General features: G+C 43.3%; 1 protein-coding gene across 5 annotated transcripts in view; it reads left to right on the forward strand.

The window, feature by feature from the left end:
- Positions 1-15,530, forward strand: part of CC2D2A (coiled-coil and C2 domain containing 2A) — a 237,142-nt gene that overhangs the window by 20,130 nt on the left and 201,482 nt on the right. For all 5 annotated transcript variants that reach the window (XR_003940710.1, XM_030191203.1, XM_030191206.1 and 2 more), the window contains exons 6-8: positions 635-733; positions 5,924-6,106; positions 9,050-9,212. Coding sequence is in view for 4 of the 5 variants with exons in the window: in XM_030191203.1 (XP_030047063.1) it covers positions 635-733; positions 5,924-6,106; positions 9,050-9,212 (445 nt within the window). In the remaining variant the exon portion in view is untranslated. The remainder of the gene's footprint in view (positions 1-634; positions 734-5,923; positions 6,107-9,049; positions 9,213-15,530) is intronic.

Raw genomic sequence — 15,530 nt, forward strand, 5'->3', positions numbered from 1 at the left:
ACAGTCTCTTAATGGGACAAAATTGGCAACTTTTAATTTGTTCAAAATAGATGTTGGCTTTGTTTTTAAGTAAATTTTAAGATGTAACTTAGAACAGTGGTTCCCAAGCTTGGTCCTGGAGGCACCCCAACCAGGTTTTCAGGATACCCATAATGAATATTCATCAGTGAGATTTGCATGCAGTACCTCTACTGCATGCAAATTTCTCTCATTAATATTTAGTGTGGGTATCCTGAAAACCTGCCTGCCAGGACCAGGTTTGGGAACCACTGTCTTTAGAACATTATGGAGCTCTTTCACTAAAGCTTAGTGCATACTAAAGGATATTAGTGCACGCTAAATGCTGCGCATCATATTTTATAATTATGGGCCATGTGTCCCTTATTGTATGATGATGTCCATTAGGGGCCATTTTACAAAAACTTGGTTCACAATGAGGCTCATTTTCAAAGCACTTAGACTTACAAAGTTCCATAGGTTACTATGGAACTTTGTAAGTCTAAGTGCTTTGAAAATACACCCAACTGTGTATCTAAAACTCTAAATTAATGGGATATTTATTATGCCAGGCATGCAAATTAGCAATCTGTTACTTTACAAGGCATGCATTTTTTTTTTCATTTTTTTTACACAGTATGATAAAGAAGAATTACGAAAAATAGAAGACAAAGAATCTCATTTTCCCACAAGAGTAAAATTTCATGATGTCGTAAGATTCCAGCACAAGCCACATGTAAGAAACTAGATTTTGAATGATTGTCAATGCTGGTTATCAAGGTAGACAAAAGGAAGAAAAAAATGTATTTAATTAAAAGAAGGCTTTGAATACACATCTTGCACTTCAAATGAAAAGTAAAAAAAAACCATGCAAGGCCTCCTTGTAGTACAAAAATCAGTGATCTTGCTTTATATCTTTTAGAATGTATACAATATTTTGTTAGTGAAACAACACTTGGAACTCTTCCCTATACAGTCACCTAAGGAAATATTTAAAATTCTGTTTTCATGTATTGATTCTGTTGTGCTATAAATTCAGCCCTTTTCTTTACTCTGGGTCTGATGCACAAAAGTCCTTGTTAAAAACCATGTGTGTTTAGATTCCCTGTAGAATTTACCAATGGCAAGCAAATGAGCTGCACACAATTTCAGCAAGCAGCTCAGTAGGGAAAGCACCTAGCACATGTGCAGAACAGTCTGTCAGTAATTGTTCCTGTTCTACACATGTGCTAGGGCTGGTGTACTCTTTTCTTTCCCCTGCAGTAGTTGCTGGCTCTACTTCCCCCTTGACTCCTTTCCCTTTCAGTGCTGTGGTGCTGGCTCTGTAGGCGCAAAACAGATACTGTGTTCTGGGCTACCTGACACTTAGTGTAAGTTATAACAAAAATGGGTCCCAACCAGACTAGCATTGGTTAGGGAAGTGTCAGAAGTAAATGTATCACCCCTTATCCTTAGATCGAAGTCTGCTTTTCCAGAATAATAAAAGAAACTAACTTCACACCCAAATATTATAAAAATAGGGTCTTATTTTATTTACAGTAGTAGCAAATGACGTAGAGCAAACAGAGGAATAAAGACAAAGACAATCCTATTACAGAAATAGCTTGGAGTAAAGGTATGTACTTCCCTAGCTAGATTCTAAAGAGTCATTCTAACCCCAGGGCACTATGCAAGGATGCTTGGCACACATACATCCTGATGTAGCCCTTCAGATGTCAGTCTGGTCCAACGCAGATCTTGCCCCTCAGATGTGATGTTACACAGCAGCTAACCCTGGGAAGAGCTGCCTTTTATGGAGAAATCGGGAGCCTTATCGCTATTACTGACCTATGCTTTACCCTTGAAGAACATAAACAAGTAGCTCCAAGTGTCCTGCATTGATATCTGTTCTGATAATAGGTTGCTACATTGACGTCCCTTCTGGTAACAACCTGCGTCAATGCTGATCACAGCTTGATTGTCCTGGAATATCATGACCTTGCCAGTAGCATCTGTCCAGTAAACAAGAGTTGTTGTTTTTCTGTTAGACTCGATGTCTCCATAATGTCCTAGAGTTTTTATAGAGGAAATATCAGAATTTGCATATTATAATCATACTGGATAGTGCCATGTATGCAGGACCATGTATGGCTGGGCATAGTGCTCATAGTGCTACAGTAGTGCTTCAGTAGCTTTGCTCCTACAGCTCCACCTTCCTCCTACAGCTTACTTGCCTTCCCTCTACCCCCAATAATTTTGCTTGGGCATCTCCTCTTTGCTGAAAGCCCCCCCCCCCCCAACCCCAACCCAGCTGACATGACAGGGGCTTTCCTCAGCCGATTGACTGCCTGCATGTTTCTCACCCCCCACCCCCCCAGCTGATATCACAGGAGCTTTCCCCAGCTGATTTACTTACTGCTTGTTTCTCTGCCTCCCCCAGCTGACAACATAACTGACATCACAGGGGCTTTCCCCAGCCGATTTACTTACTGCTTGTTTCTCTGCCTCCCCCAGCTGACAACATAACTGACATCACAGGGGCTTTCCCCAGCTGATTTACTTACTGCTTGTTTCTCTGCCTCCCCCAGCTGACAACATAACTGACATCACAGGGGCTTTCCCCAGCCAATTGGCGGCTGTTTCTCCACCCCTAAGCTGTTCTCTGCTTCCCACCTCTCTAAGCTGTTCTCTGCTTTCTGACACTGCTTGCTATTGAAAAAAATAATCTCCTCTGCTGAAAGCCTCCCTCCCAGCTGGCATCATAGGACTTCCCCCAGTCGATTGGCTGGCTGCTTGTTTTTCCACCCCCTCCCCAGCTGACAACATAGTTGACATCACGGGGGCTGCTTGTTTCTCCACCCCTAAGCTCTTTTCTGCTCTCCAACACTGTTTGCTATTGAAAATAATCTCCTCCACCCCCCACCAGCTGTTTCTTCCTGACTAAGCTGTTCTCTGCTCTCCAACTTACTTGCTATTGAAAAACAATCTCCTCCTTGCTGAAAGCCTTCCCTCCAGCTGTTTCTCTGCCCTTCTAAAGCTGTTCTCTGCTTTCTGACAAGCTTTTGCTATTGAAAAATACAAGCAGACTTGCTCCTCCCAGAATGACAGCTCCAGATCTGACGAAAAATTTTGTACATTAAAGATAGGCGGTCCTTTCTGTTCATCACTTGGAAATATCTGTGCATCGCTTGGAATGCTCATTTTAATACTAATGAGCTCTTTGTAATACATTTGCATGGGATTATCGTTAGCTGCTACCCCGAATGGTAAAAACCACGCAGAACTAGGGTTACCATATGGCTCCAGAAAAAGGAGGACACATTGATCCAGTCCGAGTTTTGCTTCCATTGAAAACAATGGAAGTAAAACCCAGACCGGCTCAATCTGTCCTCTTTTTTTTCTGGAGCCATATGGTAACCCTACGCAGAACCCCATTTGTGTATTAGACACTGAATAACATGATGTCTAGACTGGCTAGAACCAGTTTAAATCGGGCGTTGCTAGCACAGTAAGCTTTGAGCATCAGCCCCTCTGTCTTTTTAAGAGCATTTCACTGACTTGAATATTTTTCTTTTTTTATACTCTCCAAACTGTTGAAACTTATCTGGCTGGCTGTATGGCTATTACTTTCCTATCAATTTTGTCATTCCTTTCCTAATTTTAAACATTGTTTTGTAGTTTTATAAACTGCCTTGACCCATATGTCAGATTAGGTGGTATAGCAAGTCTGTGATAAAAAATAAACAATAATTTTCCAGTCTAAGCAAAGTGTATTTAAATCTGCAAGAATGGGTATACCACAGTTCAGTCCCAACTTGATTTGTCCGATCTCTTTCCTTGTTTTCATATTTCTTATTTACTCATATAAATGAGAGAAACTGCATCCAGCATGTTCCAGTGGTAAATTCTATCAGAGGTTCTAATACTCTCTAAATAGGAAAGTTTAAAGAACACTAAATTATATCACTGGAACTTTAAGCTAGACCTGTTGCCTTATCATATAATTGCAGTTTATTAGTCATAGTAATGCAGAGTTATTGTAGCCATATTGCTCCTGTAAAAAACTTGATTATTTGCAAGCTGTGATATCTACATGACAGCACACTTACTCTTGGACACACCAAAAAGGCCAAGCACAAAGTACACACAGGGATTTAATTTTGACAACTCTTTACATGGCTTTTGGGTATGTACTGTCGCGTTGCTCAGGAACGTGGTGCAGTTCTGGTCATCTTTTTTTAGCTGCTCCAACTCCAGTATTGAGAAAGTGGGACGGGGGAAGCAACAAAAAAATCCAGATTTTAATCTGGCCCAGTGCTTCCAATTCTCCAGCCAAAGCTTTCAAAAACTACAATGTCCAAAAGCATGAAGGCCTTTAATATCAAGGAGCAAAAACCTAATTCATCAATCCTGTTTATTTGTATAAAGTCTCTGTGGTACAGCCATAAAGCGGTTCCTGTGCCTTCTTTTCTCTCCTCAAGCTGAGCCAGGTGCAGCTCAGCAGCTTTCAGGGAGAAGTCAAAAGGGAGGGGGGGGGGGACTTACAAGTTTTCCCAGCACACTGGCAGTGCTGGTCTTAGCAATTGTGGGACCCTGTGCAGACCAGTTCAGTGGGGCTCCTGCCCTGCTCTTTTCCACCTAGCCCCTCCCCTATCTAGCCCCACCCCTGTTGACAAGATTTTTATTTATGACATTTCAAAGACAAATCAAGCAAAATGCACGGAAAAACTGAATCAAATAAGCACAATGCTATCATAGGAAATTTAGTACTAAGCAATGAAAACCCAAAAAATATTTTATTCAAGTCCACTACAATTAGGAGTTCCAATTCTCGTAAAATAGAGGAGAATAAAGGAAAGATATTAACTAATTATGGTACCAGTGGACTTACACTTCTGCACCTGTGGAGCAGGAGCAATTCATGATCAGTCCTACCCTGCTGCTATTTGAGAAATTCTGTGCTACTGCATAGTGCAGAATTTTGCATAGAATACCCTAGTAACACAGATTTAACCTTTCCTCTCCAGAAGAAACAATTTGAAACAAGAGCTGGAATGCAGGAAGATGAGTGTCAGCTCAGCAAGCCCGCAGGAGGCAGAGCAAAGGAGTAGATCTCACTCTGTAGCACTTGAGAAGATGTAACTTGAAATACAGCTTCTTGCTAAGTAGGAATGCTAATCATGTTAGTATACAAACAAACCTCTTCCAGAGATGTAGGGGCGTTAGAACTAGAAGAGATGACTGAAGGTTTCAGGGAGGTAGACTTAGGAGAGACGTCATGAGTTTTGGAGGGCTCACAGTTTTTCCACTACAAGTGTAACAGGTAGTGGGCGGTATGGACCTGGGTCCAGCTGTCTACGGTGCACTGCACCCACCACTAGACTACTCTAGGGACCTGCATGCTGCTCTAATGGACCTCAGTATAACATCTGAGGCTGGGATGTGGGAGGGAGTCGGTGACCACTGGGGGAGTAAAGAGAGGTAATCCCTGATTCCCTCCAGTGGTCATTCAGGGCACCTTTTTGTGTCCTTTTCATTTTAAAAACAGGTCTAGCTCAAAACGTCATAGTTTTACTCCTGGACGGTTTTGTTTTGTTCCATTATGGCTGAAAAACCTCTTAGTTTTAGGAAATGCTCAGATCCCACCCTTAAAATGCCCCCTTGAGGTCTGGATGCACTGCAGGCGAACAGCATAGAAAAATGTCTAAAAAAAAAAAAAAGGTTTTGAAAATACCAATTTGGACATTTTTGTGCGAAAAACGTCCAAGTGCTACTTTATGCTACTTTTTAGATGTTTTTCTCTTTCGAAAATGAACCCCGTAGTAACCTATGGAAATGTATAAGTGCTTTGAAAATGAGCCCCAAAGTGTTAATCAGGACAGATCTCCTGTAGTACAAAATAGTGCTTTCTGTGTATTATAACTTCTGTTTTGTATTCTGACCTTAGGTTCAGACTGGGTTTCCTACTGCAGAAGAAGCATATAATTTCTTTTGTTTTAATTTTGAACCTGACCCTGATGAAATGGAAAAGCCAAAAAAAACAGACTCAAGTCAGGAGGAAGAGGAGAGAAACAGAAAAGGTGCCAGTGTAAGCTCCACACAAGAACATGAGGAGGAGGAGGAGGAAAAGGTATTATCATTAAATCATTTTTTAAAATTGTACAGCCATATTGACTTAAAAGCTAAGGATGTCCAAGATCTGATGTTTGGCCAGTGGTTGCACACGATCTGAGAAGCTGTGAGAGAAGAGGACATTTCTTTGATAAGTGACATTATTTTGCTCTGTGCTTGATAACTTAAAGATTGGATTTAAAAGAGGAATTGTAGGATATTGATAAACGCAGAATAAAAAAAAAATAAAGTAAACTTTATTAGCTAGTCTCTTTACCCTTTCTCTCATAGTTTTAAAACTTGAATTTTCTGCCACAGCATTAACAGACTCTAGAAGGAACAGCAGGGCCTATTTCAGTCTTTATTCCCACACACCCACCCCAGCTCAACTCTTCGTTTACAGTCAATTATTCTAATTAGGACAACAAGAGAAGAGTCTCATTAAAGTTTTAATTACATTTAATTAGTTTCTGAGAAGCAAACACTAAATAAATTACATATTACACCATGTAATCTTAAGGCTCTTTATAGTCATCTGATATCCCTAGTATCTTAAGAAGTTTTAATTAAATAACTCTATAATACTAACTTGCAGAGAGAGGGGTGCTATCCAGTCTTTTGCATTGAGTGCCACATGTATGATTATCTCCCAGTTGGTGAGAGGTTATATGTGTGTGCTTGATGCAAAGTGCTCCTAGCTGTCCGAGATCGAGTCCGTTCTCGTGAGACTAGAGTAGCAGACTTGGTGGAGCTGAGGGAAACAGAGAGGTACATAGAGGAGGCCTACAGGGATGTTGTAGAGAGGTCCCACCTCCAATCTGGCAGCCCCTGTGCTTCCTTGTAGGAGGGAGGCCTTCTAAAAGGAGAGAATCACCCTGGTGCAGCTGGAAGTAATCCTGTAGCCAAGACCAGCCCACCAAGGGATGCCATATCCTCTCGCACCGAGGATGTGTCTCCAGGACCTTCTGGTCAGGATGATAGGATTAGGACTGCAGTTGTAGTTGGTGATTCGATTATTAAGCATTTAGATAGTTGGGTGGCTGGTGGACATGAGGATCACCTGGTCACTTGCCTGCCTGTTGAAAACATGGTGGACTTCATGTGTCACCTAGGTAGGATTTTAGTGCTGGGGAGGAGTCAGCTGTCTTGGTACATGTGGATACCAATGACATAGGAAAATGTGGGAGAGAGGTTCTGGAAGCCAAATTTAGGCTCATAGGTAGAAAGCTCAAATCCAGAACCTCTAGGGTGGCATTTTCTGAAGTGCTCCCCTCGCGCAGGACCCAAGAGACAGGCAGAGCTCTGGAGTCTCAATTTGTGGATGAGGCGATGGTGCGGGAAGGAGAGTTTTAGATTTGTAAGGAACTGGGCAAAATTCTGGGGAAGGGGGAGCCTATTTCAGAATGATGGGCTCCACCTTAACCAGGGTGGGACCAGGCTGCTGGCATCAGCATTTAAAAAGGAGATAGAACAGCTTTTAAACTAGATCATGGGGAAGGTCGATTAGTTGTTCAAAAGCGCATGGTTCGGAACAAGGTATCTTTCAAAGATACCACCAAAACAGGGAAGGTAGGGTACCCAATAGTGAGGTTTCAATAGAGACCATAGTAGACCAGATGTCTTTAAATAAAAAGCAGACAAAAGATTGCAAATTAACACAGCTGCTGAGCAAGATGTAAATAGGAACAACAAACATAGTTTGAAATGTCTATATGTGAATGCCAGAAGCCTAAGAACTAAGATGGGTTCGTTTCCCTGTGGCTCTGGGCAAGTCACTTAACTCTCCTTTGCCCCGGGTACAGATAAGTACCTGTATATACTATGTAAACCACTTTGAATGTAGTTGTAAAAAACACAGAAAGGTGGCATATCAAGTCCCATCCCCCTTTCCCTCCAAAGCACTGCTGGTGAAGGCACATGCCCTGTTGACGTGTTGTTTACTTTTACATATGTAGAAGCTGGTCAGTAATCAAAAACATCATTTCCTTGAGTAAAATGGCATTTTTCATTTGAAAAGGACTTTAAAGATATCAAGCTAGTATTGAATAATTGTTTCTTTTTATTTAGCCTGCATTCAGCTTATTTGGGTGCCCAAAACAAAAATGTTGGAAAATTGATATATGTGCATATGTAAAATAGTTGTAAAGGTGCCTAAAGCTTTTTTTTTTTTTATTAATGTGTCAACTGAAAGTCTGAAAATTGTGTATGTGGGGGGGGGGGGGGGGGGGGGGGAGGGGGGGAGATCCAAAAATCTGGAAAATGTTTTGCATCTGGACATCACCATTATTTACAATAAACATCCAAAAGCAGTAAAATCAAATTATTCAGGTAGTTCTTTCTAGAAAGTTCACCTGGCTATATTTTGCCTCTGTTATAAAACTATTGGTACAATATTACCCACTGAGCGAAAAAAGGTATCAGAGATTCTTTTTATTGTATTGGATAGTGGAGAAGTGGCCTAGTGGTTAGAGCACTGGTCTTGCAATCCGGAGGTGGCTGGTTCAAATCCCACTGCTGCTCCTTGTGATCTTGGGCAATTCACTTAACCCTCCATTGCCTCAGGTGCAAACTTAGATTGTGAGCCCTCCTGGGATAGAGAAATATCCAGTGTACCTGAATGTAACTCACCTTGAGCTACTTCTGAAAACGTGTGAGCAAAATCCAAAAAAAAAAAATAAAGATGTTAAAAGTGGAGGGCTGTACAATAAAGGAAATGGGAATACCGCCTTTCTGTGGTTTTTTCCAACTACATTCAAAGCGGTTTACATATTATATACAGGTACTTATTTGTACCAGGGGCAATGGAGGGTTAAGTGACTTGTCCAGAGTCACAAGGAGCTGCAGTGGGAATCGAACCCAGTTCCCCAGGATCAGAGTCCGCTGCACTAACACTAGGCTACTCCTCCACTCTGAAGAGGGAAAAGGAAAAATAATTTGTATTATTATTATTGTATAAATATAGGATGAAGATGAGATCCTTGTGAAAGGAAAAGAGGATGATGACTTGTTCATCGTGGATAAAACAGTTTGGGATTTTCTAGAAATAAATTCTGCAGAGTACGATGGCTACCACAGTCAGCTTCAAAAGGAACAGGAATTGCTGTTTACTCCTAGTGTCTTAACAGGTACTGGATTCTTGTATTTTTTCTTGTGTATGTTTTATTTTAATTTTGCTACCAAGGGTAAATATGACGTGGACAGAGGAATGTGATAAACTATAGAGGGGGCAGGTTCTCGGGAGACTCTGTCATACTATATCGGATCTAAGCGCAAAACTTTTTGCAATGAAATATTTTGCTCCTGAGTTTTACCTGATTAACCAACACATGCACTCTTCAGAGAGAGGATTTATAAGGTAATAAAAGCTAAAGCTAGGCCAGGTATTCGCCCTTTTACTGCTCTAATGTAGACCACTTCAAGAAGTTTTTGAAGGCTCTCTTATTTGTTCAGGCTTTTTAGTATTTGGCATCTGGATTTTTATAGTATCATTTGCAGTTGTTTTGGGAGATAGTAGGTATTGTAATTGTTTGTGTTATGTGTTTTTAATTGTGATTGTTATATTGTTACTTGTTTAGGTTTAAGCAGGATATAAGCTTTATAAATAAATAAAATATTTCCACAAAAGTAATGAGTGGTGTTCAGAATTAGTCACACAGTTTTAGTGGTTTTCATGATAATGGCAGCTTAAAATATAAATCCCCACTCACTGAGTACTTGATGGAAGTGGACACCCATACTTGTAGCAGTGATAATTTGGAGCTGTATCTTTTGCAATTTAAACAGTACGGAAATGTACATGCAGCTGCTTCATGTAGTCATCCAGATGCCACAAACAACACTATCCAGTCGGCCACCATGGAGAGTTTCCAAAGAGAGAAAAGAACGATATTTGTGATACTCAGCCTGCAGCGGTTGGTGGTTTTAAAGCTGCTGAAAGCCACAGGCTGAATTACACCTGGATATTCAATGCTAGGCCATTTCCGGGCACTGGCATTGCATAGCTTAGTCCTTGGCAGATCTGGAAGTTTCCAGTAATTATTCAGGGCTGGTACTCGTATACTACTACTACTTCTACTACTACTTAACATTTCTAGAGCGCTACTAGGGTTACACAGCGCTGTACAATTTAACAAAGAGAGACAGTCCCTGCTCAAAGAGCTTACAATCTAATAGACAAGTGAACGGTTGGTCCGATAGGGGCAGTCAAATTGGGGCAGTCTGGATTCACTGAACGGTAAGGGTTAGGTGCCGAATGCAGCATTGAAGAGGTGGGCTTTAAGCAAAGACTTGAAGACGGGCAGGGAGGGGGCTTGGCGTAAGGGTTCAGGAAGGTTGTTCCAAGCATAGGGTGAGGCGAGGCAGAATGAGCGGAGCCTGGAGTTGGCGGTGGTGGAGAAGGGTACTGAGAGGAGGGATTTATCCTGTGAACGGAGGTTACGGGTGGGAACGTAAGGGGAAATGAGGGTAGAAAGATAGTGAGGGGCAGCAGACCGAGTGCATTTGTAGGTAAGAAGGAGAAGCTTGAATTGAATGCGGTATCTGATCGGAAGCCAGTGAAGTGACCTGAGGAGAGGGGTGATATGAGTATATCGGTTCTGGCGGAATATGAGACGTGCAGCAGAGTTCTGAACAGACTGAAGGGGGGATAGATGGCTAAGCGAGAGGCCGGTGAGGAGTAAGTTGCAGTAGTCCAGGTGAGAGGTAATGAGAGCGTGGACGAGAGTTCGGGTGGTGTGTTCAGAGAGGAAAGGGCGAATTTTGCTGATGTTAAAGAGGAAGAAGCGACAGGTCTTGGCTATCTGCTGGATATGCGCAGAGAAGGAGAGAGAGGAGTCAAAGATGACTCCGAGGTTGTGGGCAGATGAGACGGGGAGGATGAGGGTGTTATCAACTGAGATAGAAAGTGGAGGAAGAGGAGAAGTGGGTTTTGGTGGAAAGACGATAAGCTCGGACTTGGACATGTTCAGTTTCAGGTGGCGGTTGGACATCCAGGCAGCAATGTCGGATAAGCAGGCCGATACCTTTGCCTGGGTCTCCGCGATGATGTTTGGTGTGGAGAGATACAGTTGGGTGTCATCAGCATAGAGATGATACTGGAAACCATGAGATGAGATCAGGGAGCCCAGGGAAGAGGTGTAGATTGAGAAGAGAAGGGGTCCAAGGACCGATCCCTGGGGAACACCAACAGATAAGGGGGTGGGGGTGGAGGAAGATCCATGAGAGTGAACTTTGAAGATGCGGTGGGAGAGATAGGAGGAGAACCAGGAGAGGACAGAGCCCTGGAACCCAAATGAGGACAGTGTGGCAAGAAGTAAGTCATGATTGACAGTGTCAAAAGCGGCGGATAGATCCAGGAGGATGAGGATGGAGTAGTGGCCTCTGGATTTGGCAAGGAACAGGTCATTACAGACTTTAGAGAGTGCTGTTTCTGTCGAGTGAAGAGGGCGAAAACTGGATTGAAGCGGATCGAGGATGGCATGAGAGGAGAGAAAATCAAGGCAGCGGCTGTGGACTGCGCGCTCAAGTGTCTTGGAGAGGAAGGGTAGGAGGGAGATGGGGCGGTAGTTGGAGGGACAGGTAGGGTCTAGTGATGGTTTTTTGAGGAGTGGCGTGACTACAGCATGCTTGAAGGTGTCGGGGACAGTTGCAGTGGAGAGAAAGAGGTTGAGGATATGACAGATGGAGGGGGTGATAGTAGGAGAGATGGTGTTAAGTAAGTTGGTGGGGATGGGATCAGAGGAACAAGTGGTGCATTTTGAGGAGGAAAGAAGGCGGGCGGTTTCCTCCTCGGAGATATCAGGAAAGGAGGAGAAGGAGGTCTGGGTTGGTTGGTTGAGGGAGAGGGTTGAAGGGTGAAGAGGAGGAGGTGGCTTGGTAGTGAACTCAAGGTTGATCTTTTGCACCTTGTCGCGGAAGTAGTCAGCCAGTGATTGAGGAGAGAGGGGGGGGGGGGGGTGTGAGCGGAGGGCACTTTGAGGAGGGAGTTAAGGGTGGCGAAGAGACGACGAGGGTTAGAGCTGAGAGAATTAATCAATTGGGTGTAATAGTCCTGTTTGGCAAGGACTATCCAGGCTTTTTGTGCAGGCCTATCTGCCAGTAGCGGCAGTACAGCGATTCAGCCAGCTAGCCAGCCTGCCTTTAATAGGCCACACCCCGCCTCTGATGATGCAACTTCCTCTTTCCTTGGAGGTGGACTGCAGCCTAGCGACAGCCCAGTCAGGCTAGCTGGCTAAATTGCTAGGCTGACGCTACCAGAACCGTTCCAGGCAATTTAAGACAGACTGGGGGATAGGCAGGAAGAGGAGCTGCTACTGGTCGGGGTGGGGTGAAAGAACGGATGAGCTGCTGCTTGTCGGGATGGAAAGGATGAGCTGCTGCTGGTTGTGGGAGGGGCATAAAGGATGAGCTGCTGCTGGTTGGCGGGGGGGGGCTGCAGAAAGGGAGATGAACTGCTGCTGATCGGTGGGGGGGGGGGGCTGCAGAAGGGGAGAAGAAGAGGTGCTGCTGGATGGGGAGGGGTTGAGAGAGAGGTTTTACTGGACTTGGATAGGGGGAGGTGAGAAGGAGAGGAGAAGAGTGAGACTGAATTGGGGGGAAGAGAGGGGAGAGATACTGGACTAAGGGGGGAGATGCAGACTGCAGGAGCAGAGCAAGGAAGAGGAGAGATACTAGCCACAGGGTGGGAGATGCGAGTGGAAAAGGAGAGGTGAGGAAAAGAGGCACAGAGGGGAGATACTGGGTAGACAGGGGATGGGGACACCTGATCTTAATTTCACAACCATACTGGTCCTTCACCTTTTGGTCCCATTTGAACATTTCTTTTTCCTTTCAACCGCCTTGAACTCACCTGGCTTTTTGTCCTCTCTTCTCTACTCAGTTCCTCTGACATGGCTGAGATTCATCTCTCTGCAGCAGGAAAGATTTAATGCTCTATTTCAGCTGAAGTTTTAATTAAATGATTCAAGTGGCTTATCCTAACGGTTTCAACTACATATATTCTAGTACTAGCTGGATTTTCATTCTTTTGTTTTCAGCTACCTTTAGCCCTGTTCTGAGTCAGAAATACTTTTTCTTTTGTGGAGAGCAGCCTGGATTTCTTCATGTAAGTTTGCAGATGACATTACTGTCACTTGATGGGCTGCTGCCTTTTTTGCTCTAGAGATTTTCTTTTTCATTCTGCCCTACCTAGGTTGATTCCTTCTGAGTCAACTTTTGCCCTCAAGTCATTGGCAAAATCTTTCCTTCATAGGCTCAGTGGTGCTGTTTGTCGCAGAAGCTGCAGTACCTTGAGTACCTTCATAATACAGCTGGCTTCTACATCTCACATTTAGGTGAGCAGTTGCATCATACAGCTCTCTGGTACATTTTCCAATTACCTTCTGGAAGTTTGGATCGTGATTAGGTGCCAGCTTCTACTTGGTAGGGCTCTAATTCGGGAGTGCCGCCAAAGCGGAGGACCATGATGCACTACATACAGGAGTAACCAGCAAAGCACTTCCATAAAGATAACAGGAGGACAATTGATTGAAAAATAAATCTTAAACTCTTCAAGAGACCTGACACAGCACTGTGTTTCGGCAAAAATGCCCGCCTCAGGGGTCTGCTTTAAAAAATCATACAAGGATGTGGGCAATGATGGTCACTGGAAAGCTGTCTTGAAAAAGACGAAATTCTAATAGAGACAAGAAACTCTATTCGAGACTCACATTTTGTTTTGCTGTGCTTGCAAGTCTTGACTAGACTGTGAGTCTTTTATATGATTGATTCTGTATGCACTATTTTGTGCCTCAGTCATTTTTTTCTCTGAGATGGAGAAGTGTCCTTGAGTGCCGAGGAGACCATAGTCTGTTTTGTTTCTCAGTCATGTTCCCTCCGATAGAGAGGTGGCCTGGAGAGCCAGCTTTTATGCCTCGGTCATGTTTTCTACGGTAGAGAAGTGGCCTGAAGAACCAATTTTTGTGCCTCAGTGAGGTTCTCTTAGGTAGGGAAGTGGCCTGGAGAACAAGTGCTGTGCCTTGGTCTGTATAGTCTGTTTATTTTGTTAGCTGATCGAGAGAAAGGGCCTGGCAGGTTCTCTCAGGTAGGGAAGTGACCTGGAGAACAAGTTCTGTGCCTTGGTCTGTATAGTCTGTTTATTTTGTTAGCTGATCGAGAGAAAGGGCCTGGCAGGTTCTCTCAGGTAGGGAAGTGACCTGGAGAACAAGTTCTGTGCCTTGGTCAGGATAGTCTGTTTATTTTGTTAACTGGTCAGAGAAAGTGCCTGGCAGCTTCTCAGGCTATCATAGTGCATTGGATTAAGGAGGCCATTGCTTCGGCAGGGTAGTCTCAGATGCCCTTAAAATGCATTCTACCAGAGAGCATTTTAGTATCACTGCAGAAGATTTGTAGAGTAGCAGAGTGGTCCTCTTTGCATTTCTTTGCTAGGCACTACCATATAGATGTTCTCGCTTATATGGACACGGCTTATGAGGCTCAGATATTGGAGTTGGGGCTCCGAGGGTCCACCTTTGATGCTTGGTTCTTTGGTACTTCCCATCCATCTAGACCAGTCTGAGAAATTTATTTATTTATTACATTTGTACCCCACACTTTCCCACACATGGCAGGCTCAATGCGGCTTACATAGTAACAATATAAAGAATTACAAAGTCGTAAGAAGAATATACAGTTTGTAGTAAATGCAATATTAATGGGGTTAACGGATAAGTAAATTGAACATAGGAGGAATTGGGTGCAGAAGGAAATGAGCATTGGGAGGTAGGCGTAGGAAGATGGAGAGGAATGGATATGGGGTAGCAATAAGGATAATGGGAAACATGGTCAGTGTATAAACAATCGTCAATAAGAATCATGTGGGCAAGCTTTGGTTAGGGTAGGCTATCTTGAAGAGATGGGTCTTCAGTGCTTTTCTGAAGAGCAAAAGGCCGTTAATGGTACGGATAGGTCTTGGCAGAGCATTCCAAAGCTGGCTACCTGAAAAGGAAAAATTGGATGTGTAGAAGGATTTGTACTTAATACCTTTGCAGTTAGATTTTAACTGCTAATTTGCTTCCCTTTAGTCCCTCCAGACCAGCCTAGAACCTGCTCATACTGCTATGATCTGGATCTGCATTTTCAGTTGTTATGTCTGCGGGGGATTTGTTTCGATGTACTTCCTGGGGGGGTGCTGCTTTTTGGATGGAACTGTTTCGTTTCTGTTTTTTAAAAACCCCAAAACAAACCAGAAACCTCTTTACGCAGAAGGATAGATAGTGGGGTTCCTCAGGAGTCTGTGCTGGGACCATTTCTTTTTAATATATATATAAATGATTTAGAGATGGGAGTAACTAGTGAGGAAATTAAATTTGCTGACGACACAAAGTTATTCAAAAGTTGTTAAATCGCAAGAGGAATGTGAAAAATTACAAGAGAACCTTACTAGACTGGGAGACTGGACAAAGTGA

This window comes from Microcaecilia unicolor, chromosome 2 (genome assembly GCF_901765095.1).
Source record: "Microcaecilia unicolor chromosome 2, aMicUni1.1, whole genome shotgun sequence".
Lineage (NCBI taxonomy): Eukaryota > Metazoa > Chordata > Amphibia > Gymnophiona > Siphonopidae > Microcaecilia > Microcaecilia unicolor.